This window comes from Geotrypetes seraphini, chromosome 5 (genome assembly GCF_902459505.1).
Source record: "Geotrypetes seraphini chromosome 5, aGeoSer1.1, whole genome shotgun sequence".
Lineage (NCBI taxonomy): Eukaryota > Metazoa > Chordata > Amphibia > Gymnophiona > Dermophiidae > Geotrypetes > Geotrypetes seraphini.
In genome coordinates, this window is record NC_047088.1 from 181,980,239 (window position 1) to 182,006,714 (window position 26,476).

The 26,476-nt window shown below is 44.1% G+C and overlaps 1 protein-coding gene across 3 annotated transcripts in view; it reads right to left on the bottom strand.

Annotated features, from left to right (window-relative positions):
• GLS (glutaminase) overlaps positions 1-23,822 on the bottom strand; it is a 281,149-nt gene extending 257,327 nt beyond the window's left edge. For all 3 annotated transcript variants that reach the window (XM_033944403.1, XM_033944405.1, XM_033944404.1), the window contains exon 1: positions 23,289-23,822. In XM_033944403.1, coding sequence (XP_033800294.1) covers positions 23,289-23,593 — 305 coding nt within the window. In that variant the 5' untranslated portion in view covers positions 23,594-23,822. The remainder of the gene's footprint in view (positions 1-23,288) is intronic.
• Between the last annotated feature and the right edge of the window lie 2,654 nt (positions 23,823-26,476).

Below are 26,476 nucleotides of genomic sequence, written 5' to 3' on the forward strand. Positions count from 1 at the left end.
TTCAACCACCGGTCCATGGACCAATGCCGGTCCACAGAAATTTCCTGCCGTTCCATAGCACGTGCATCAGGCCCAAAACAGTGTTCTTCAACCGCCGGCCCACGGTGCGATCGATGCGGCGTTATCTTCGAGCCAGCTCCCTCTTCTTAACTGATTCAGTGTACAAAGCCACGGGCAGCCCGCACCTGAACCGGAAGCCTTCTCTCTGAAGTTGCAACGTCAGAGGGAAGGCTTCCAGATAAGGCACGGGACGTGCAAGGTGCAATTAGTACTATTATGGAGGCGTGGTCTGGGGTGGAGATGGGCGGGGTCTGGTCCATGACTTAGTCCAGTGTCCTTCAACCGCCGGTCCACGGACCGATGCTGGTCCACAGAATAATTATTTTATTTCTGTCGGTCCATAGGTGTAAAAAGGTTGAAAAACACTGAGCTAAACTACATGATAGCTACTGATTTTAAACACTGACCAGCTAAGTTCAGTGGCCAAAATTGGGCAATGCAAATAGCTGTTCGATCTTTGGTCGCTATAACTTAGCCATCTAACACTTAAAAACAGACATAGCTAGTTAAGTTTCAGCCAACCAAAATTAGACTGGATATTCAGCGGCAGTTGCTGGTCTCTGGAAACCATGGAAGTTGGCTGGGGTCCCACTATCGGCCTCATACAATGGAAAGAAAATACAAGGGTGTGCTGAAAAGTTCTCAAACCAACTTCCCCACTCCCGGGGTCTCACTATCGGCCTCATAGAATGGAAAGAAAACACAAGGGTGTGCTGAAAGGTTCTCAGCACAACCAACTTCCTAAATTCTGAGTATTATTTTGCTACTGTAGTTGAAAAGCACAGTTACTTACCGTAGTAAGTTAGCTGGTTAGCTTGGAGGTCACCCATGTGTGAGAATATGCTGCCTGCTTGTCCTGGGATAAAGCACAGTTACTTACCTAACAGGTGTTATCCAGGGACAGCAAGCAGATATTTTCACACATGGGTGACATCACTGACGGAGCCCTGGTACAGACCACTTTAAAAGTGCCACTTTAAGACTTTAGAAAGTTTGCGATAGCCCAAACCGCACATGCGCGAGTGCTTTCCCGCCTGACACAGGGCGCACGTCTCCTCAGTTAAAATAAGCTAGCTAAGAAGTCAACCAGGGGAGGTGGGTGGGGTATGAGAATATCTCCCTGTGTCCCTGGATAACACCTGTTACGGTAAGTAACTGTGCTTTATCCCAGGACAAGCAGGCAGCATATTCTCACACATGGGTGACCTCCAAGCTAATCAGAATGGGATGGTGGGAGAGTTGGCCTTCAAGAAAATAAATATTATCAGACAAACTGGCCGAAGTGCCCATCCAGTCTGGAGAAAAATTCCAGAAAAGGAGAGGAGTAAGGGGCAGCTGGATAGAAATCCGGAAGAGAAGTATTGGCAAGGAAAACTAAAGAACTGCCCTAGCTCAGTCTGTATGGACTGTGACCTGACTCACCAGGTGCAGACCAGGTTGAGCAAAAACTGATAACCAACAGTGAGGAACCGATTCCTCAGAAACAAAATGTCGATGAGTGCCTCAACCGGCGATAAGAGTGATGCCTGGAAGAAGGTCGTGCTTGAGGTCGAGGAGACTTCGCCCTGTGCCTCGAAAAGGACAATGCCTTATGTGAGGATAAAGGGCTGGAAGCTGTAGATCGAAGACGAGATACCATAGAAGACTCAGTTGTTTGAATCGAGGTATCTCAAAGCACTCGCAAAGACTCGGCTCCTTGAATGGAGTGTGAAGAATCCAGACCCGAGAGTCGCAAAGACTCGGCTCCTTGCATAGAGTGTGAAGAATCCAGACCCGAGAGTCGCAAAGACTCGGCTCCTTGCATAGTGTGTGAAGAATCCAGACCAGACAGTCGCAAAGACTCTGCTCCTTGCATAGAAACATAGAATATGACGGCAGAAAAGGGCTGCCGGCCCAACAAGTCTTCCCACTCTAAGGACCCCTAAGCACTTCCTCAAAGTGAACCCACATGCTTATCCATTTTTTCTTAAAATCGAGCACATTGCTTGCCTCAATTACCTGAAGTGGAAGATCATTCCAACGATCAAACACCCTTTCAGTGAAGAAATACTTCCTAGTGTTCCTATGAAATCTCCCACCCCTGAGTTTCAAAGGATGCCCTCTTGTTGCCTTAGGTCCTGTAAGGAAAAAGATATCTTCTTCTACCTCAATACGGCCAGTAACATATTTGAACGTCTCTATCATATCTCCCCTCTCTCTGCGTTCCTCGAGAGAGTATAGCTGCAACTTACCTAGACGTTCCTCATATGGGAGATCCTTGAGTCCCGAGACCATCCTGGTGGCCATTCGCTGAACCGACTCCACTCTCATAGAAACATAGAAAATGGTGACAGAAAAGGGCCATAGCCCATCAAGTCTGCCCATTCCAAGTATCCGCCCCCCTGAGTTTACTCCCTTAAATATCCCACATGAGCATCCCATTTTCTCTTAAAATCCGTCACGTTGCTGGCCTCAATCACCTGCAGTGGGAGTCTGTTCCAATGATCCACCACTCTTTTGGTGAAGAAGTACTTTCTGGAGTCGCTATGAAACTTCTCTCCCCTGATTTTCAGCAGATGCCCTCTGGTGGTTGAGGGTCCCACGAGACAGAAGATATTATCTTCCGACTCGATGCAACCTGTGATGTACTTAAACGTTTCAATCATGTCTCCCCTCTCTCTTCTTTCCTCAAGTGAGTACAGCCGCAATTTTTTTAGTTTTTCTTCATACGTTAGATCCTTGAGCCCCAAGCACATCCTCTTGATAATGTGGCCTCTAAAATTGAACACAATATTCCAGATGAGGTCTCACCATGGACCTGTACAACGGCATTACAACTTCGGGCTTCCGGCTGACAAAACTTCTTCGGATGCATCCCAGCATTTGCCTAGCCTTGGACGAAGCTTTCTCTACTTGATTGGCAGTCTTTATATCTTCACTAACGATTACTCCTAGGTCCCATTCTGCAGCAGTTCTTGTTAAGGTCTCACCATTCAGAGTGTAAGTACTGTATGGATTTCTGCTGCCAAGGTGCATATCTTTACATTTTTTGGCATTAAAACTCAGTTGCCAAGTTGCGGACCATTGTTCCAGTAAGAGTAGGTTCTGTGTCATACTGTCAGGCATTGTGCTTTTGCCCACTATGTTGCACAGTTTAACGTCATCAGCAAATAATGCAATTTTACCTCGAAGTCCATGAGGCAGATCCTGTACAAAGATATTAAATAGGATGGGACCCAAGACCGAGCCCTGCGGCATTCCACTGATCACTTCCAACGTTTCGGAGGGAGTACCATTTACCACTACCCTCTGAAGTCTGCCGCTGAGCCAGTCTTTAACCCATGCCATCAATGTTTCCCCTAATCCCAACAAACTCATCTTGTTCAATAACCTACGGTGTGGGACACTGTCAAAAGCTTTACTAAAGTCCAAGTACACGATATCCAGGGACTCTCCCATTTCTAGCTTTTTCGTTACCCAGGCAAAGAAACTGATTAGATTGGATTGGCAGGACCTTCCCTTTGTAAATCCATGTTGGTGGGAATCCCTTAGTCTCTCATCGTTCAGGATCGTATCTAATTTGTGTTTAATCAACGTTTCCATAAGTTTACACACTATCGATGTGAGACTTACCGGTCTGTAATTTTCAGCCTCCGTCCTGCATCCCTTTTTGTGCAGTGGAATGACGTTAGCTTTTTTCCAGTCCAATGGGACTCTTCTTGTACTCAGGGAAAGATTGAAGAACGTAGCTAACGGTTCCGCAAGGACATCTCTCAACTCTCTAAGTACTCTCTCGCAAAGACTCGGCTCCTTGCATAGAGTGTGAAGAATCCAGACCCGACACTAGCAAAGACTCGGCTCCTTGCATAGAGTGTGAAGAATCCAGACCCGACACACGCAGACACGGTGCAGGGAAGTTTAAAAAAAAAAAAAACCCAGGATGAGAAAGTCCGTTGATGAAGACAAGATGAAGATCCTGTTCTTCTACTTCTTTTTCTCACCGGTTTTTGGTTTGTTTGTTTTTGGGGGGTTTTGTTGTTGTTTTTTAAGCAATAAAATTGAAGACAGTGCAGTGGCTTCAAATAAAAATTAAAGAAGCTGGAACACGGCTTCGCTTGATGAAACTCAGTCAACCGCCTGACATGGAGGGGAAACAACAGCCAAGGAAAATTAATGTCGGAGGCTGAAGTGAACAAGTAGGCCCCACTGAGTCAAATGAAAACGAATTAAATTTTGTTTTGTTTTTTTTTGAGAGATTTCTTTTTTCTTCTTTTTTTAAATAAAACACTAAAGAAAAAAATAGGAAAAAACTGACAAAGTCAGAAAGCCGCGAGAACGGGAAGGCAAGAAAAGTTAAACGATCGTTAAACATGTCTTAGCTCCGTGTAAACGAAAAAACTGAAGAGACGCGCACTCTGCATCGGGCGGGAAGGCACTTACACGGTTCGGACTATCACGAACTTTCTAAAGTGTTAAAGTAGCAATGCACTTTTAAAGTGGTCCGTACCGGGGTTGTCAGTGACGTCACCCATGTGTGAGAATATGTTGCCTGCTTGTCCTGGGATAAATTGTGTTATTTTATTTTACAAAGTGCCAATTTGCAGAATGCTATGTTTTGACATTGTTTCAGATCATTGGATTGAATCATATCAACAAAAAGTGTGGAACTCAACACCGTTATGAAGTTCCTATTCCTGCAGAAGAAAGAACATAAGAACATAAGAACATAAGAAGTTGCCTCCACTGGGTCAGACCAGAGGTCCATCCTGCCCAGCGGTCCGCTCCCGCGGCGGCCCATCAGGTCCGCGACCTGTGAATTGGTTACTGACCAATTCAATAACCTACCTCAAGTTCTATCTGTACCCCTCTATCCCCTTATCCTCCAGGAACCTATCCAAACCTTTCTTGAACCCCTGTACAGAGTTCTGGCTTATCACCTCCTCTGGAAGCTTGTTCCATTTGTCCACCACCCTCTGGGTGAAAAAGAACTTCCTAGCATTTGTTCTAAACCTGTCCCCTTTCAATTTCTCCGAGTGACCCCTAGTGCTTGTGGCTCCCCACAGTTTGAAGAATCTGTTCTTATTCACTTTCTCTATGCCCTTTAGGATTTTGAAAGTTTCTATCATGTCCCCTCTAAGTCTCCTCTTCTCCAGGGAGAACAGCCCCAGCTTTTTTAACCTGTCAGCGTATGAGAAATTTTCCATACCTTTTATCAGTTTAGTCGCCCTCCTCTGCACTCCCTCGAGTACCGCCATATCCTTTTTGAGGTACGGCGACCAGTATTGAACACAGTACTCCAGGTGCGGGCGCACCATTGCGCGATACAGCGGCATGATGACTTCCTTTGTCCTGGTTGTGATACCTTTTTTGATGATGCCCAGCATTCTATTTGCTTTCTTTGAGGCTGTCGCACACTGTGCCGATGGTTTCAGTGATGTGTCAACCATAACTCCCAGATCCCTTTCAAGGTTACTCACCCCTAGCTGTGTTCCCCCCATTTTGTAGCTGAACATCGGGTTCTTTTTCCCTACATGCATGACTTTGCATTTCTCTACGTTAAAACTCATTTGCCACTTATTTGCCCAGTCTACCAGTCTCGTTAGGTCCCTTTGCAGGTTTTCACAGTCTTCTGTGTTCCTAACCCTGCTGCAGAGTTTGGTGTCATCAGCAAATTTGATAACCTCACATTTTGTCCCGGTCTCCAGATCATCAATAAATATATTAAACAATAGAGGTCCCAGCACCGACCCCTGTGGAACTCCGCTCGTGACCCATTGCCAGTCTGAATATTGGCCCTTTATTCCAACCCTCTGTTTCCTGCCTGCCAACCAGTGTTTGATCCATCGGTAGATATCTCCTTGCACCCCGTGGTTCCACAGTTTTTTTAATAGCCGTTCGTGAGGTACCTTGTCGAAGGCTTTTTGGAAGTCAAGGTAAATGATGTCTATGGATTCCCCCTTATCTATCTGGTTGTTTATTCCCTCGAAGAAGTAAAGCAAGTTTGTGAGGCATGACCTTCCCTTGCAGAAGCCATGCTGGCTCGCCTTCAGTTGTCCATTTTTTTCTATGTGTTCGCAGATTGTGTCCTTTATCATTGCTTCCATCATCTTTCCCGGAACCGAGGTCAAGCTCACAGGCCTGTAGTTTCCCGGGTCACCCCTTGATCCCTTCTTAAAGATGGGCGTGACATTTGCTATTTTCCAGTCTTCTGGGATCTCTCCAGTTTTTAGGGAGAGGTTACATATTTGGCGGAGTGTCTCTGCTATTTCGTTTTTCAGTTCTTTTAGTACCCTTGGGTGGATGCCGTCCGGGCCTGATGATTTGTCGCTCTTCAGTCTATCTATCTGTCTGAGGACCTCCTCTTTGCTTACCTCTAGTTGTACCAGTTTTTCGTCGTGTTCCCCGTTTATAATCACCTCGGGTTCTGGGATATTGGATGTGTCCTCTCTGGTGAAGACTGACGAGAAGAATTTGTTTAACCTGTCAGCTATCTCTTTTTCCTCCTTTATCGCTCCTTTCCTGTCTCTGTCGTCCAGTGGTCCCACTTCCTCTCTGGCTGGTTGTTTCCCTTTGACATACTTGAAGAAGGGTTTGAAGTTTCTTGCTTCTCCTGCCAGTCTTTCCTCATATTCTCTCTTTGCTTTCCTGACCTCTCGATGACATTCTTTCTGGTGCCTTTTGTGCTCTTCCTGGTTCTCCTTTGTTGGTTCTTTTTTCCATTTCTTGAAGGATGATTTCTTGTTGCTTATCGCCTTATTAACTGCAGTTGTTATCCATGCTGGGTTTCTAGTTCGATTTTTTTTGCACCCTTTCCTGAACCTTGGGACGCACAGGTCCTGCGCCTCGAGCACTGTGCCTTTAAGCAGTGTCCAAAGCTCCAAAGGAAATCCATGAATGTATGATGCTAACATTGAATGACAAATGCTCATCATACTCCATAGTAAAGAAGTGGTGCGCAAGCTTTCAGGGTAGGTATTTTGAAACTGAAGATGCAGCAAAGTCTGGAAGGCCTCAAACTGTGTCAACTCCTGAAATTGTTGACCATGTCTATGACCTGATTTTGGTAAATCAGCAAATATAGCACACTTGCTTACCATAACAAGTGTTATCCAGGAACAGCAGGCAGATATTCTCACATATGGGTGACATCATCCATGGAGCACCGTATAGACAGTATGAAAAGTGTACCGTCTCTAATTTTAAGAAAATTTGCAACTGCCCGCACCGTGCCTGCGCAAGTGCCTTATCATCCACTGCATGCTCACGGTACCTCATTTCCAAGCTAAGCAGGCTAAGAAGCCAACCAGGGGAGGTTGGTGGGATGTGAGAACATTTGCCTGCTGTCCCCAGATAACACCTGTAACTGTGCTTTATCCCAGGACAAGTAGGTAGCATATAACACCTGTTACAGTAAGTAACTGTGCTTTATCCCAGGACAAGTAAGCAGCATATTCTCACATATGGGACTCACTAGCTTACTGTAATTGGATAGAGGGAGAGTTGGCCATTAAAAGATTAAATTCTGCAATACTGCTTGGTCGAAATGATCATCTCATCTGGAAAAGGATTCCAGACAATAGTGAGAGGTGAATGTGTGCGCTGAGGGCCAAATAGCTCCTCTGCAGATTTCATTAATGGAAGTGGAACTCAAAACGCAACTGAAGCTGCCCTAGCTCAGACCTTGTGCTGTTACACGACCCCAGAGTTGCAGCCCAGACTAAGCATAGTAAAAGGAATATATGCCACAAGCCATGTGGAAATAGTTATCTTGGTTACAGGGCAATCCAATCTGTTATAATCAAAGGAGATGATCAGTTGAGGAGATGTTCTGTGAGACTGAGTCCTTTGCAAGTAATAAGCCAAAGCTTGTGTTTAGGCCAAGGGATGAAGAGCTGCTTCTCCAGGATGAGAAAGAGACTTTGGAAAAACACTGGAACCACAATGGGGTGATTGAAATGAAATTCTGTAAGCACTTTTATGAAGAATTCAGGATGTATGCAAGAAACTACCTTGGTGTGGTGGAAAACCAGTAAAGGATGGGTCCCACATTAATGCTTGAAGCTCACTCACTTGAAGTGTAGAAATGATGGAAATTAAAAGTACAACTCTCAAATGAGTAACTGAAAAGGAACAGACACACTGGATCAAATGGAGTCTGGTGAGAACCACATGAAGATTCCAAACCACTGAAGGTGGTGAGATAGATGGTTCAAAGGTAAAAAGACCTTTCGCACATCAGGTACAAGAGGATGAGCAATTACTGTAACAGCAGGCAGATATTCTCACATGGGTGACATCATCCACGGAGTCTGGTACAGACAGTGCTAAAAGTATACTGTCACTTTAAACTTCTTGACTGCCCACATCATGCATGTGCATTCCTGCCCATCGGCTTGTGGTTCCTCAGTTCCATAAGCAAGCTAAGAATCCAACCAAGGGAGGTGGGAGGCATGTAAAAATATCTGTCTGCTGTCCCCAGATAACACCTGTTATGGTAAGTTACTGAATGGGATGGTGAGAGAGTTGGCCATTAGAAAGAAAATAAATTCTGTAAAACTGCTTGGCTGAATGATCATCTCATCTCGAATAGGATTCTAGACAGGAGTGAGATGTAAATGTGTGACTTGAGTACCAAGTAGCTGCTTTGCAAATATCTTCAATGTGAGTGGAACGCAAAAGTCACCGATGCTGCCGTAGCTCAGACCTAGCTCGATCTTCCCTTGCTTCTCAGCCTGATGTAGATCGATTTCTGAAAGGTGTTCAATCATATTCAGCAATCTCTTAAGAAACCATGTCTGGAGTGGAGTCTTAAGGTAGTCCTTGGGGGATTACAGAAGGCCCTGTTTGAACCTTTATCCAAAGCAACTCTAAAGATGTAACATTGAAAGTAGTGTTTCTTGTGGCAATGGCTTCAGCCCGGCAGGTTTTGGAGTTGCAGGCGTTGTCTTACTGGGATCCTTTTTTGCGCATGTCAGATTCAGGAGTTTCAGTTATCCGTGGTGTAGTAGCATATACTCTTGTGCTGGAGGATTTTTAAGAGTGGATTCAACCAGCAAAGACCGAAGTGGTAATTGCGGCTTATCAAAGCCGGGACAAGATTGTATTCTGTAGAAAGTGTCAATCTTTCTTGGAGTTATGGTAAGGGTGAGAGTCTCCCAATTCTTAAACAGAGTTTCCTTAAGTAGATGTGAAGAGGCAATTTGAGAAGCTCTATAGGATGCTTGTTAAATCTAACGCCTCAAGGAGTTTTACTCTGGGCTCAATGTCTGACTCCAGTTTAACAGGTAAAGCTTTCCCCATCTACCTGATAAATTTAGTGAAAGTCCTTCTGGAGAAGATCTGTATTATGGCGGTGGAGGAGATGGATCTGATGGGATGCCATACAACTCTGGAACGGATAATATGGGTTCAAGATCAAAATCAGTGTTTCATACAGAAAGATCAGAATCAACATCTGCAACTCCAGGAGATTATCATTATAGATTCTGTCCCTTCTGCCTTGTTGCGCCAAATGCTTGGAACAAACTGCCCAAATCCCTACGGAGGACTCAGTCTCTGGCAGTGTTCAAAGTTCACCTCTTTGAGAGTGCATTCAACTCCCAACTCTTCTAACCTTGAGTTCTGCATCCCCAAACCCTATATGTCATGTCTGTCTGTCCAAGACAGATAGTAAGCTCTTCCAAAAAGCGTCCATCTATAAATGTCAAAATGTACAGAGTTGCATACGCCTTTCAGTGCTATATAAATGATAAGTAGTAGTATAGGAAGGAGAAGAACGATGCTTCCTAGTCTGAGGAATGTGATGACAGAGTGTCAAGAAGAGCCCCTTCAATGATGTTGGTACCGGTCCCATGAAGATGATGAAGATTGACATCAAGAATGTCTAGATCTTGATTTACGTCAAGATGAACGTGAATCAGTACTGTGCGATGCTCACTTGGATGTAGAGGAGCGAGCATCACTACCGTGGGATCTCAATGTCCATCTATGCTTCGATGAAGAGTTGGATTCGGTACCCTTGGGCCTCGATGTGCCATGCTCAGGCTGGGCCGGCACCGAGGGAGTCAAGGTAAGCATTAGTGCCGCATGCAGCTTAAAGAGGTCATTGATCTCCCTTGAACTAGGCCAGTAACTGGGCAGACTTGCACGGTCTGTGTCTGTGTATGGCCGTTTGGTGGAGGATGGGCTGGGGAGGGCTTCAATGGCTGGGAGGGTGTAGATGGGCTGGAGTGGGTCTTGACGGAGATTTTGGCAGTTGGAACTCAGGCACAGTACCGGGTAGAGCTTTGGATTCTCGCCCAGAAATAGCTAAGAAGGAAAAAAAAAAAAAAAATTTAAATTGAATCAGGTTGGGCAGACTGGATGGACCATTCGGGTCTTTATCTGCCGTCATCTACTATGTTACTATGTTACTATGTTACTATGTTCAGTTGGTCCTGGAAGGACTGCACTAGTACCGTTGTCTCAACAGCTGCTACCATTGGTGCTGCAGGGTGTCAAGGGGTGGGTGACCTCAATGAGCAACCACACCCCAAAGGAGACATAGCCTGCACAGGAGATCGAGGGACTCTATGTAGAGGATGTCTGCGATGCTTGTTGTGAAGACAGCTTCTTAGCAGGTTTACCCAATGCAGGAACAACATTAGATGTTGAAGGAGGAGTCAATGACGGTACCATCAGTACCGATGGGATCGATTTGTCACCAGAGGTAATGGCCAGAGGTAATGGCCTTGAGAGCATTTTTGTAAATAATAGTGGATACAGGTATCTACTCGATGCTCCAGCCCCAGACACTGAATGCACCAGCTGATTGGGTCAGTGATGGAGATGGGCCCTTGGCAACAAGTGCACTTTTTTAACCACTAGAAGGCCTCAACATGAGAGGAAAAATCTTGGTGGCAAAGTCGAAAAATGCAATGGTTGCACTATAAGCAGGAAAACCAGTGAGAAAAAAAACCCAGAGAGAAAAAGGCTCGAAGGCCCAACTGAGGTAAAGAAAAAAATATCAAGGAAATTAACTTTAAAAAAAAAAAAAAACATACCGAGGAAAAGAAGTAGAATGAAAAGAAAAGAAAACTGAGCCGAAAGGCAAAAAGTAAGTTGACTAGAAAGGCAACTTGATTTGCACACAGTCCAAAAAACAACTTCGCTCCACGGAAAAGAAGAACTGAGGAACCGTGAGCCGATGTCTGGCAGGAAGGCACTTGCGCATGTACATTGCGGGTAGTCTCGAAGCTTCTTAAGAAATTTAAAATGACAGTACACTTTTAACACTGTCCATACCAGGCTCTGTGAATGACATCACCCATAGAATATTCTGCCTGCTTGTCCAAGGATAAATGGTTTTCTTTCATCTGCATCTGTGCTGCCGCCAAGAAAGTTAAAACAGAGCTCAAGAAGCTCCTTGAGGTCTTCCTATGTATGCGATGCATTCAAGACTGTTCTACAGAAAGTTGCAATTTTTTTCCAAAGGACCGCTATGTCTGCATAAAACATATCGTCTGCAGCAACCTCATATGAATCCTGGTCTCTGCATTGCTAGTTTTGCTGAAATCTTAACACTGCAACATTTAGTCCTCCACTAACTCCAAACCACTGGATGACACTTCTAAGCACCAGTTCCATGCTAACTTGTCCTATTGATGATTCAATGAAGGTGCATGCAACATTCTTTAGGCCTTCAAACACCAGTCCACAGATCCACCTCCGAATACTCCACTCATCCAGTAATGCGAGACAGGCTTCAGCTTGTTGTTTGCCAGTTCCATGGCCAAATTTTGAAACTTCTTAGCAACCTCTCTTCATTGCCAGTGACAAGTACTGCAATTCTGTTGACCATTTCTTTACTTCCAGTAATGTGCAGGAGAAGGTTTACATCCCATTGCAGCAGTAATGAAGTTTCTGTTTTGTCAATGAATTCATCCTTCAGAGTGGCTGACTCCTCATGATTCTTGCACCATGAACATCAGGGTGAGCTTCTTGATAATGTCATTTCATTTATATCATGGCCAAGTGCTTTGGCAACAGCACCAATTACAAATGTGGCACACCTGTCTGGCAAATTAACACAAACACTCTGGCAACTTCAGGATGTACAAGAATGTTCACCTTTGGCCATTTTGACTGAGAACTGAACAAGGTATTTTGCTGACTTCAAAATCAGCATCTGAATTTGAGCAACTTTCAGTCAACTTCAGCAATATTCTTGGAAATCAGATATTCCACTAGTCGGAGGGAGCGAAGTAGTTGTTTGCTGTATATAACTGACAATTACATTTTCTGCCTCTACTTTGACTGTAAACTTACTAAATCATTTTTCCTCCTCTGCAAGTACGCTGTCAATGCCAGCCATGTTGCCATGACGAACTTCTTGCCTCTGCATGATTAGAAATTGTCCGTCTTTTTCATTGTGACTAATGCCTCACTTGTAGCAACATCAAAAAAGTGGACGAAACATTCTTAGAAGGCTTCTTGACTCACCAGATCATGTTCATTGCATCTGTGTCTTTTCTTTTTTTAGTTCCTATTCATCACAAAACTTCATATACATATGTAAATCCCCAAGTCTATTCATCGGTATAGCATTCTTACATGCTGCTAAATTTCCAAGACCTTGAACGTGGTCAGATGAGCTGCCTCTTTCAAAGCAGCTTTTTTGTCAATGTGTAAGTACAGGAAGTCCCTGTCTTATGAATGTTCGACTTAAGTCGGACTCGTACTTACAAATGGGGGGGGGGTCCTCTCCCTCCCTCATCCCAACTCGCCCCTCTCCCTCCCTCCATTCTGTGTTCGAAGTTTGTGCGGGTATTTACTTTCTTCGGGCCAGCTTCCTCCTCCTTCAGCCAGTTGCTTCTCTTCATAAAGCTGCTTCCTCCAATGTCAGAAGGCAGGCTTCCTGGTGAGCTGCAGTCCACGCTTAGAAGCCACTGTCCACGGCTTTGTGAAGAGAAGCAACAGTGACTGGAAGGAGGGAGCTGGCAGAAGATAAACACCCACAGGAGGGAAGCACAAACCTGGGACATAAAATGGAGGGAGGGAGGAGACTTGGGCCATAGGATGGAAGAATGGAGGGAGGACTCATGAACTTGGGCCATAGGATGGAAAAATAGAAAGAAGGCTCATGAACTTGGGCCATAGGATTCAAGAATGGAGGGAGTAAGGAAACGAGATGCTGAGGCGAGGGAGGGAACAGAAAAGAAGAACTGGGTGTCTGGATGAGAGGGAAGGAGAGATAGCGCAGATGGGGAAATGAAGAGGAGAATTGTTGGGCATAGAGAGAGAGCGAGAACGATTGGGCATGGTGGTGGGAAAGGTGTAAGGTAGAGATGAATGGGGAAGAGAGAGATGAGAGGGAGAAATGTTGGATATGGTGGTGGAGAAGGAACAGTGGGATGGATGGATGGAAAGGGATGCAAGAGGGACCTTAAGGAGGTGAAGAAGGTGGGAAGAATATTAGGATCAGAGTTATATATAAATTCAACTTAAAAACGGTTACTGGTTGGAAAAGATGTAAACTAGACAGTTCATCAATGGCAGTCATACTTCAGCACTGCTTCTATCTTAGTTTTTATCCTAAAATGCGATATCAACTTGGTTTTCAACTGCCTATTTATCACTAAACTACATTTCAAATAATAATAAAACTGTTGTTGTCTTAACAGCTTTAAAGAAAAGCTATTTATTATCCAACCAACATTAAGTAACAGTTTCTAATCACATTATCACATTGTTATGAATAGCCAGCTGCATTATGAGGATATTGTAGGATCACGAGCAACTTCTAAATTTGTCCCAAACTACTCCAACATTTAACCATATCTTATCTACATGAGGTAGAACATATTCAGACTTGTGGAGGCAGGTTCTGATATTTTTACCAGTAGTCTATGAGGGATGACTTAAATTTAACCTTGGAGCACCATTGGAGGGGATAGTTGGCCCCTAAGAAAGGAAAGGGTGTGTCTCAAAACTTTCTTGGATACATTGAATGTCATTGACATGTTTCTGTCCATTCAGAAGATCGGGGGCTCCCTTTTTATTCTACGGTGCATGAATCCTATTCCAGGATAGACCTTCTTTATATGGACAAGAGATTAAGGAGTCAGGTAGAGAGGGCTACAATTGAATCTATTACATGGTCAGACCATGCCCCAGTATGGTTCAGCCTGATCCAGAGTGGAAGAGAGGCAGGGACAACCTATTGGCTTCTTAATGACAGCCTGTTGAGAGATCCGCAGATAGCCCACCAGATAGAAGGCATTATCAAATATTTTTTGCACCCTTTTTGTGAATTTCACAGCAGTGCCCCATAAGGTGCCCCACTGCTCTCTTGCCATGTCTGGGTGGCCAGTCCATCACAATGTTGGCCCCTCCCATTCCCCAAATGGTCTTATTCTGAGCGTTTGGGACTCAACACAAATTTTTGGTCAAAAATGTGGTATAAAGATAGACGTACTAGTGGTCTGGATGATCAATGGCCTGGACGTCCAGATAGACAATTTTTGAATAAAAAAAATTCTAGACATATTTTTCGAGAATGGATAATTTGCCACTGCCAACTTTGGCCCTTTAGCACCATTCGTCCAAATCGGACTTAAGACGTTTATTTTGATTATGCCCCTCTATGTCTATATAGGTGTTTCGTACTGCACACAAGGTGTGGCTTCTTGGGATTTTGGTTTCATTTATTTTTTATCATTTTTGGTCAGCTATTATGGATTAGCATTTGTGTTCTATGCGTGACTGAGGTATTATGCTAGATTTTTCTATGAAGCATTTTGTAGTAATTTGGCTTTTTCAGTTGTCTCGATAGTGGAGGGAATATTTGTTAGAGGGGAGGGGAGACAGGGGTTTTGTTGATCCTTGTTCTGTATTATTTGTAAATTTATTTTTTTTTTTAAAGAGTTGTACAGAATAAATTTCAAACCCCCCTCCCCGAACTGCCCTGTGGACTGTGACAGACCTACTCACAGACCAGATGCTGGGAAGATGTGCTGCAGCCTGCCACAGTTCCTCTCAGGGTAGCTGGAATTAAGAGACGACCACTGCCTCTTCTGATTTCAGCTGCCAGTCGGGCCACAGCCGGACTGAGCCTCAACCCCCAGGACCAGAATCCAAACACCATGAAGAAGGGGAAGGAAAGTACAGCTGACAGCGTGTGCGCTCCAAAGAAATGCAATTGTGCTAGCACTCCTGATCAAGTCAAGGAGTGAGGCAACAGCAGGGGAACCCCCTGAGCTCCACAGTTCAAGCAAGCTGGCAGAGCAGGTATGCAGGATCCACCTGTCAGCTGTAGATCGAAGTCTGCTCCTCTCACGCAGGCTAGGCAGCCACTGGAGCTGAACAGGAACACAAAATCCTGCAAAAACAGCACAGAAAGAAAGAAAAACAAAGAAGATGACCGAGCAGATCAAAGTTGCTCGTGCAGGCTCGATTGCAGAAGAAATAACTGACTTGGGGCAGCAGAGAGCAGGGAGAAGGAGGTAGTACTGAAAATAGCTATCATTATCTCCTGCAACAGAATCATGAGAACAAGAAAAAAAACTTGAAATCCCAATATAAGAACATAAGAAATGCCTCCACTGGGTCAGACCTGAGGTCCATCGCGCCCAGCAGTCCGCTCACGCGGCGGCCCATCAGGTCCAGGACCTGTGCAGTAATCTTTTATCTATACCCCTCTATCCCCTTTTCCAGCAGGAAATTGTCCAATCCTTTCTTAAACCCCAGTACCGTTCGCTGCCCTATAACATCCTCTGGAAGCGCATTCCAGGTGTCCACCACACGTTGGGTAAAGAAGAACTTCCTAGCATTCGTTTTGTATCTGTCCCCTTTCAACTTTTCCGAATGCCCTCTTGTTTTTTTATTTTCTGAAAGTTTGAAGAATCTGTCCCTCTCTACTCTCTCTATGCCCTTCATGATCTTGTAAGTCTCTATCATATCCCCTCTAAGTCTTCTCTTCTCCAGGGAAAAGAGACCCAGTTTCTCCAATCTCTCAGCGTATGAAAGGCTTTCCATCCCCTTAATCAGTCGTGTCGCTCTCCTCTGAACTCTCTCGAGTAACACCATATCCTTCTTAAGGTATGGTGACCAATACTGGATGCAGTACTCAAGATGCGGACGCACCATTGCCCGGTACAGCGGCAGGATAACTTATTTCGTTCTTGTTATAATACCCTTCTTGATTATACCCAGCATTCTATTCGCTCTCTTAGCGGCCGCTGCGCACTGTGCCGTCGGCTTCATTGTCATGTCCACCATTACCCCCAAGTCCCTTTCTTGGGTACTCTCATTCAATAACATCCCTCCCATCGTATAGCTGTGCCTTGGGTTTCTGATTCCCACATGCAATACTTTACACCTCAACATTGAACTTCATCTGCCATCTCTCTGCCCATTCCCCCAATTTGTCCAAGTCCCTTTTCAATTTTTCACAGTCCTCCTTTGTCCGAGCTCCACTAAATAGTTTGGTGTCGTCCGCAAATTTTATTATCTCACTCTTTGTTCCTGTTTCTAGATCATTTATGAATATATTAAATAGCAGCGGCCCGAGCACTGAGCCCTGCGGAACACCACTCGTGATCTTCCTCCTGTCTGAGTAGTGTCCCTTCACCCCTACCCTCTGTTTCCTACCCGCTAACCAGTTTCTGATCCATCTATGCACGTCTCCGTCCACCCCATGGTTCTTCAGTTTCCGGAGTAGGCGTTCATGAGGCACCTTGTCAAAGGCTTTCTGGAAATCTAGGTATATGATGTCTATGGGGTCTCCTTTGTCCATCTGTTTGTTAATTCCCTCGAAGAAGTGCAATAAGTTGGTCAGACACGATCTCCCCCTGCAGAAACCATGTTGGCTGGTTATCAGAAGTTCGTGTTTTTCAAAATGTTCATCAATTTTTTCTTTTATTAGTGCTTCCGCCATTTTCCCCGGAACAGAGGTCAGACTCACCGGTCTGTAGTTTCCCGGGTCTCCTCTTGATCCCTTTTTAAAGATGGGCGTAACGTTGGCTATCTTCCAATCCTCCGGAATCACACCTGTTTTCAGAGAGAGGTTGCAAATTTGCTGTAGTAATTCCGCTATTTCCTCCTTTAGTTCCTTCAGCACCCTTGGATGGATTCCATCCGGACCCGGGGATTTGTCAGTTTTTAGTTTTTCTATCTGTCTGCGCACATCATCAAGGCTCACTTCTATGGATGTTAACTTTTGTGCTTGATTGCCATTGAAGATTTGTTCAGGTTCCGGTATGTTGGTTGTGTCTTCACTTGTAAATACAGACGAAAAGAACATGTTAAGCCTTTCTGCGACCTCTTTCTCTTCCTTCACCGCTCCCTTCCTGTCTTCGTCATCCAGCGGTCCCACCTCCTCCCTAGCCGTCTGTTTCCCTTTAACATATCTAAAGAACGGTTTGAAATTTCGTGCTTCCCTGGCTAGTCTCTCTTCATACTCTCTTTTGGCTTTTCGAACCACACGGTGACATTCTTTTTGATACTTCCTGTGCTCTCTCCAGTTTACCTCAGTTTTGTCCCTTTTCCATTTTCTGAATGAATTTTTCTTATTGCTTATCGCTTCCTTCACTATTTTAGTTATCCACGCCGGGTCTTTTATTCGACTCTTGTTGCACCCTTTTCTGAATCTGGGGATATATAGATTTTGCGCCTCGCTCACCGTGTCCTTGAAAAAGGATCAGGCATGTTCTACCGTCTGCCATTTTTGGGAAGTGTTCCTAAGTTTCTTCTTTACCATTCCCCTCATTGCTTCGTAGTTTCCCTTCCTGAAGTTAAAAGTTGTCGCTATGGTTCTTTTTCCTTTCAGTATTCCTACTTCCATCTTGAACTTGATCATATTATGATCGCTGTTTCCCAAAGGTCCCACAACTTCCACTTCCTTTGCAGGTCCCCTTAGCCCATTTAGGATTAGATCCAGAGTGGCATTTCCTCTTGTCGGTTCTCTAACAAGCTGTTCCATGAAGCAATCTTGTACTGCCTCCAGAAATTCTGTCTCCCTAGCGCATCTTGAGCTTCCAAGACTCCAGTCTATCCCAGGGTAGTTGAAGTCTCCCATAATAACCGTGTTACCGTCTTTGCATTCTCGCTTCATCTCGGCTTCCATTTCTTCATCGATATCTCCGGTTTGTCCGAGTGGACGATAGTATAGGCCTATCTTTATTTCAGGCCCTTTCCTTCCTGGTATTTTAACCCATAGTGATTCTAGCTTGTTGGCCGTCTCCGCTGTGTCCATTCTTGTCGATTGTATGCATTCTTTTATGTATAGTGCTATTCCACCGCCTTTCTGTCCTGACCTGTCCTGGCGATAGAGCTTGTACCCCGGCAGTGCTGTATCCCATTTGCTTTCCTCATTCCACCATGTTTCAGAGATTCCAATGATGTCTATGTCCTCCGCAATGATCATGGCTTCTAATTCCCCCATTTTGTTTCTTAGGCTCCTTGCATTAGTATATATGCAATTTAGCTCCTGGAATTTTGTTGCCTTTAATTCCTTTCCCTGTGCTTCGGTCTTTAGATTCTTCTCTTTGGCTACAATCTTTCTAACCTCCTCTTCTTGGTTAGTCGACTCCTGTAATTTGTCCCTTGTTTCTTCCCAGCCTTTTTTCCCCTCATTATCTTCATGGGATACCTTTTTCCGAAACATCGACGCTTGGTCGACTGTCGGCTTTCCCCTTCTTAGTTTAAAGCCTGTTCTATTCCTCTCTTGACATTGTTTGCTAGAAGTCTAGTTCCCGATGTGCTCAGGTGCAATCCATCTCTCCTGTAGAGCTTGCTCTTGCCCCAGAATGTCGCCCAGTTCCTCACGAAGTGGAATCCTTCTTCCCCACACCATCTCCTCATCCACGCATTTATTGATTGTAGTTCATCCTGCCTTTTCACATCTGCCCTCGGTACCGGTAGGATCTCTGAGAATGCTATCTTCTGGGTCCTCATCTTCAGCTTCCTTCCCAGAATCTTGAACTGTTCTATCAGCGAACTTCTTTTGTAGTCTCTCCTGCTGACATCATTCATCCCAATGTGGATCATTACTGCGGTCTCTTCCGTCTCCGCACCTTCCAGAATCTTTCCAATTTTGTCCACGATGTCCTTGGTTCTCGCTCCTGGGAGGCAGGTCACCAGTCGGTCCTCCCTCCCTCCTGCTATGTGGCTGTCCACATGCCTCAGGATCGAGTCCCCCACTAGGATCGCTGATTTTCCCTTCTTCAATGTTCGCTTCGGTCTCAGGTCAATGTCCTCGGTGTGCTTCGCTCTCTCTTCTTCTGGGCATCGACTGGTCAAGTTCTCTTTGTGGGTGTCTTCTTTGAGGTCTTCTGCTTCTTGTTCTCCCTTCGATGTAGGTGTAGCTTCTTCTATCATCTGAAGCTCGTTCTCTTCCACCCTCTTCTTGTATGCTTCTTCAATGAATTTCTCAAGTTCCCTGACTTCCTCCTCGATGTGTCTCTCGCTCGTGAAATCTTCAGCTGTCCAGACTTGGTCTTCCGTGATGTAAAGTCCTTCTAGTTCCTGTATCTTGTCCTCTAGTCGCTTGACTTCCTTCTTCAAGCTTTCCAGTTCCTGACACCAACCGCATACATACGACTGTCTCCCCGAGGGGAGGTAGTCATACATATGACAGTCGGTGCAGAACACTGGAAAGCTCATCTTCTGGTTTCCCTCTGCTTCCATAGTCGTTCCTACTTTAAGATAACACTTAAGATTACGTGCTCCTTGTGTGCCTGCTTTCTTCAGCGCTTTCTTCTTGTGTGTGCTGCCTTCGCTCTACCTTACTATACTTTGTTTGTGTTTGTTCTTTGTGTGCCTGCTTCTTGCCTTCTTCTTGTGTGTACTGCCTTTGCTCTACCTTACCTTACCGTTGTTTGTGTGTGTCGTTCCTTCTGCGCCTGCTTCTTCCGTACCTTTCAGTCTTTCCCTGGTGTTCCTGGGTGTAGTAACTTGGTCCTTCTTGAGGCCCTTTGCAAAGGCGCTCTCGCTAAGGCGAGCGCCTTTGCCGCGCGCCTTCGCCGGGCGCCAAACAGCTGGGTGCCGTTGGCTCCTCCCCCTTTAAGGGCTAGTCCGGCACTGCCTCTGACGCGGGGGGGGGGGAGCGAACTCTCGCCGCTTCCCCGAGCCTGGTTCTCCTCACTGCTCCTCTTCTCCTCTCTTCGGCACCACGTGTGCCGCGCTGGCTCCTCCCCCTTTAAGGGTTAGTCCGGCGCTGCCTCTGACGCGGGGGGGGGGGGGTGGCGGAGCGAACTCTCGCCGCTTCCCCGAGCCTGGTTCTCCTCACTGCTCCTCTTCTCCTCTCTTCGGCACCGCGTGTGCCGCGCTGGCTCCTCCCCCTTTAAGGGTTAGTCCGGCGCTGCAATAATTGAATATATAATCAAACCAAAAACTCAGATCAACATCAACCTGTGGAGTACCAAAACACTGGCCATGCTGGGTCTTCTAATATTTGTGATTTTGTCATGTTCCCCTATGAATAAAAGCTACTGGTTAGTCAGGTGTGGAAGCATCTTTCTGTCCCTTCTCTTTTTTATTGCTATTCATTTTGAGATTTTGTATTTAATGTAGAGATGACCCTAAATATGTATGCTTCAATTCTTGATATTTTTATGTCAATAGAGAGATTTGAGAGGTCATAGAGGGGGTGAAGGGAGATAGGAAAGAAGAGAAATGAAATGAAAGCTGCCATATGTGGACATATAAGAGAGAGAGAGTGTGAGTGTGTAAGCGAGTGTGCGTGTTGGAGGGGGAAACGAGGACATTTTGTATGTGTGGCCCCTTCAGTATAGTGCTGATGTTCATGTGACCCCGTGGAGGCCCACCTGTTCTACACTGAGTAAACAACAAAAAAGTGGAGAGAAAAAATTATAAACAACTTGTATTTCAATGTCAAACAAATGTGAATGTTTTTGCAATAAATGTCTAAATTACTTCGGACTATGAATATCTAAATTACTGCTGACTATGAATACTTTTTGCTGAAGAAATTTGTTTGAATAGGAGGGAAAAAGACCTCAGATACCCTCTTAATGGCTAGTGTTGTTACAAATGCCTAATATGTAGGGTCACGGCAATCATTGGTCACAGAAAAAAACCTCCTTTACAATATTGACTATAAATGAAAAATTGAAGAACAGCTTGACTTAACTGAAGGGTCCTGATCCCAACGGGACCTGTTTCACACTTTGCTTCGTCAGGGGATCAGAGAAAGGAAATGCTGTTCGTGAAAGCCAATCGATGGATCATTAACTTTAATCATTTATGTCTTCCATTTATATTATAAAAGTAAAAAAAAACTGATATATATAGAACCACCAAAATATACCAAAATGACACTGGAGGTAATTCTTTTCTCTTTTTTTCTTTATCTATTTATAAACGAGAACAAGCCTCAGAATATTACCTCCAGTGTCATTTTGGTATATTTTGGTGGTTCTATATATTGTATTTCATTTATATTATACCATGCTTAAAAATGGCACTTAACCCCTAGCATGTTAGCAGGAGAGGGTAAAACGAAAATCTCATGGACCCCAATGCTCTAAAGCACACAGCCTTAAAAAGAAAGCAGTCATGGCTTTGGGTCTATAAGGATCCTCATTTTAAACTCTCACTCACCCCGCGGATCCTCATTTTAACTTCCACAAACCTAATGGATCCCACAGATCCTCATTTTAACTTCTGTGGACCTCACAAATCCTACTTGTACTTACCCTCTCCTGCAAATACAGCTACCAATCTGCTAGATCCATGGGAAGGGGGCAAGATGAGGATCCATGGAGTGAGTGGATCTTTGGAATATGTGAGGTCTGCAGGCGTTAAAATGAGACTTCTGTTTAATACCTTGTGCTTTACCTTCTCCGGCAGTTGGCCACTAACAGTTTGTGACATACGTAGTTGTCAGTAGTCACTAGTGGACACATAATTTAGGAAGGGGGTGGAAGGGTTTCATTTATGCAGGAACCAAAAATATGTTTAAAAAAAACCCTACTGTCTACTCTATTAGGTGTCTTAGGTGTCACCTACGTCTTTCAATTTTGACAGAAGTGTACCAAGGTTCATTTCTCATAAAATGAAATGGTGTATAATGAACAAAAAAATGTTTCCCTTTTACGACTTTCTTGGAACAAACTGTTCTCTTAAAGAGCAGTATGTAACATTGTTCTGAATTCCTTTAGACCATAAAACAATGTGCATGTTATAGTCATGAATAGAGTGCATTGTGCTTGGCATTATTGATATCAAGTTTCAAGTTTATTTAAAAATGTATTATACCTCCTAATTAGGCTTCTAGATGGTGTACATTAATCCATAAAAACAATCAAGTTAAGACATATTTGGGGGAATAATTAACCACACAGACAAATTTGTACAAAAGAAAAAGAGGGATCGAACTACAATATTATAAGAAAGAGACACTGAAGGAAAGAACAAGAGGTAGTTTCAAAAAAATTTGACAGAAGTAACTTATCACCCCAAACTCCTGGCTTTTTAAAGTAACTATTAGATCTTTCTCACCACAGTCAACACATAGGCTTTTAGTAAACTTATTTTCATCACCTTTGTCAATGGGATACACATAGTACTTTTCTTCTAAAAGTATTTCTGAAATATGAAGACAAAATCTCAAAGATAGACCTCTAAATATCTAGGATCAAACATTCAAAGAGACTGGTATGGGTGGCAGTAAACTCTCAATGCCATGCCAGATAGTCTGACTCATGCAGAATGAATGCATCTCATAGCTCGAAAGTTTTCTTCATTTTATATTACCCCGTCTTAAACGTTTCTAGACAATGCCACGTGGTTCCTTTTCTAGACACAAAAATAACTTTCAGAACACTGGGTCTCAAAGGTTTCCCCTCCTCTCACAGGGAACTTCCTCCAGACACAGATTGGTTAAAGCAAACCATTAAGTTATGGAGTCACTTTTTTAAAGCACGGTGCTGATGGGAAATAACATTTTATTGCTTCCAGATCCAGGGAACCCCCGTGCGTGCCCCACCCCAACGATGTATCGGCGGTAAAGAATGCAGCGTACGCAGCAAGGAGGAAAGGGAAATGCGCGCCTCCCCACCTCGCGACAACCTCAACCACACGCCTTCTCAACGAGCAGCGCAAAAGACAGACAGGATGAGCCAGTCACGTGGCGATGACAGCTGCTCAGCCTCCGCGTGCCCGTAAAACGACACCGGACTCCAATCCCCCCTCCCCCCCCACCCCCCTACGCGCCATTTATCCACATGGACCTCCGCCCCGATACTCACTTCTCGCTGGCTGCGTCCCCTGGTTCCTTGTTGTTATCCGTATCCGCTTTGGCGGCAGCGTCATGTCCCGTGCCCAGCTCATGAAAGCCGCCTTCTGATTTGGTACAGAGCCCTCTAGACTTCAGCAGGATGGCGGGAGGTCCCCAGCCCGCACGGAGATGGATGCCGGTGGGGCAGGCATTGCTACCGAGCTGTTTTAAGACTCCGAATAGTCGGCTGGGCTTACGCAGAACAGTGGCTGCTGGTTGCCGCAGAGTGGGCTGAAGCAGCTCCCGGAGCATCGTTGAACTCGGCAGGCGCATCATTCTTAATCCCTTAGTGAAAGTATATTAATAACAACTTAAGAACTATCCAGACTTCTTAAAGCTCTAGTATTCCTCCTACGCTCTCAAACGTCGCCCGTTATAAATCCTAGCCGTAAGATTTTGACATCCGAACTGTTACTTCGCTACTGGGAAAGCAATGTCCCGCCCTCCCTTTGCTATTTGCTGCTGCGCATAGCTGTTAATCGGTTTTAGATCAGATTGGTCAGATCGGTAGAAAAGCTCTACTTGAAGAGGGAGGAAGGGTGACGTCTTTGCTGTGGGCGGTTCTTGTTGTGGAATGGAGGCCTGAGAGGTTAAAGCCAGCCCCCTATTGACCAATTCTGGCATAGCAATTTGTAGCTTTTTTCAAACTGGAAAGGTCTGCTGCTCCCTCAGCGGAATACTAGTCTTGGGAAGAGTTGTGCACTTGCACAAAAAAAAACCTGTTAGACAGAAAAGTTTGTACGTGGGAGTTGTATAATTGTAAAGATTTTGTTTTTGGTTGTTGGTTTTTTTTTTGTTGGGAGGGAGGATCCTGAGGAATATACTAATGATGCACCACAGCTATGACTGGTTTTCAGCGATTTTTGTTTCAGCAATCCATCGAGTTCCAAGGAGGAAATGTACAGGCAGTGCTGACTTTAACTGCCAATATTTGCAGTAACATAGTTTGGTTTAAAAAAAAAAAAACAACTAAGGCAATTGAAAAAATGATTCAAAAATTCCTCTGCTCGTCTCCTTTCATTCCCCTTTTAGTTCATCCCCCCTTCAACACTTCTCCTCCCCCAACTTATTGCATATTTCTAGCCTACCTAAAAACTAGGCAGATTACAATAAACACATAAAATAAACTAAAACAAGCAACAAAATGCAAATATATATACAACTTAGCCCTGATACAAAAGTGTCTGAGCTCAACTTCCCCCACCCTCCCTCATGCACAGGGCCGCCATCAGAAATTTCTGGGCCCCTTACTGAGCAATCCTATTGGACCCCCCACGCACCCCTTTCCCCCCCCCCCCCCCCGACGCCCCCCCTTCTTCCATGGGCCGAATACACACATACTTTTCTGCTAATGCTCCACCTAAGCCAGTCCCTTAAAATCTTCTCACGTACATTGGGTGATTTGGCAAAGAGGAGATATTCATAAAAAGAACGTCCGTCAAGATCTTTACTCATAGACTGTGCCATTTGCTTTAAATCATCTTCCATCATTAATCCAAATTGCACAATTCTTTCTCTGTCTTTGTCCTGAATGACATCTGGCCACATTGCTGGATCCTTCCAGTCAACAAATTTATGAGCAGGCGCGAAGAACGCATTTTTAAACAAATGTAGTTTATCCTTGTACTCCTTATGTAATTTTAATCATCTATGGATATGTTTGTATGTTTATTGTTCAAATGGTTTTATTTATTTCCCCAAATTTATTTTTGTTATACGCATTGAAAATATTTGATATTGCGTTTAAATCAAAATCTCAATAAACTTGAAACGAGTGCCCGTGAGATTGTGGGAAGGTTAAATACTCAAAACTTAGAAGAATAACAATTTACTTAACGTTTTTGCTACGCCAGCTTTCTGGTATCTTTACATACAGTGGCGTACGTAGCATATGTAACACCCGGGGCCCATCATTTTGTGGCACCCTCCCCCCCATCTGTACTAAAAACATGATTTTTAGTAACAAGCCACACGTCACACATGAGTACCTAGGAAAAGGCAGCATCTTACATTCTGCAGTGAGCAGTACATCAGTACATCCATTGTAAAACTAAACAAGCCAGACCAGCACAGATCAATCCTACACCGTCAATCCTAACAGAAAACCATGTCTTTCGAACACACAGAACACAGAAAACACCTTCGCCTAGTATGGAATATGTCATCACAAACTAACCCCTCACTCTTTTACAAAACTGTAGTGTGGATTTTAGCCACAGTGGTAACAGCCCTGACGCTCATAGAATTCTGAGCTTCAGAGCTGCTACCACCACGGCTGGCGCTAAAAAACGCTCCACAGTTTTGTAAAAGGGGGGATAAAATAGAAATACACAGTTTCAACGCTCTAGCTCAGAGGTGCCCAAACTTTTTGAGCTTGTGAGCTACTTTAAAATGACCAAGTCAATATGATCTACCAACAATAAAATTAAAAAACACAAAGCACACTATACGCTGAGAAAATGTTAATTATCATTCCTATTCTGGGTTTTTTTCAAAGAGGTCAAGGCAGATGACTCTATGCATTGTCACCTCAGTAACAACCATACAAAAATAGACAAATATACCCTCCATCCTTTTTATTAAACCACAATAGCAGTTTTTAGCGCCGGGAGCTATATTTATTTATTTATTTATTTTTTAAAATTTATTTATTTTTAATTTAGAAATCCACAAGTAGGAAAAGGCAGCATCTTAAACACTGCAGTGAGCACTGGAACATGAATACACCCATTGTAAAACTAAACAAACCAGATTAATACAGATCAATCCTGCACAGTCAATGCTAACAGAAAACCATGCCCTTTTCATGCACACAAAACACATATACACCCTCACCCAGTATGGAATAAGTACTCGCAAACTAAAAATAGAAATATGCAAACAAAAAAACTGAATCGCCAAAAAGTCAGACTCTGCATACAGAGTAACACCACAGAAACAGTGACATATGTCTAATGCTGTGCAAAATATAAAGATAGCAGATATAAATTTGAAAAAAACTAACAAATAACAATCATCACTTTACACATTAACAAATAGAAATAAAACAAAACATGGAAAATAAGAAAATATCATTTTATTGGACTAATCCATTTTTCAATTCGCTTTCAGAGGCCAAAACTTCCTTCCTCAGGTAAGTACAGTATACTGCTGTTACAG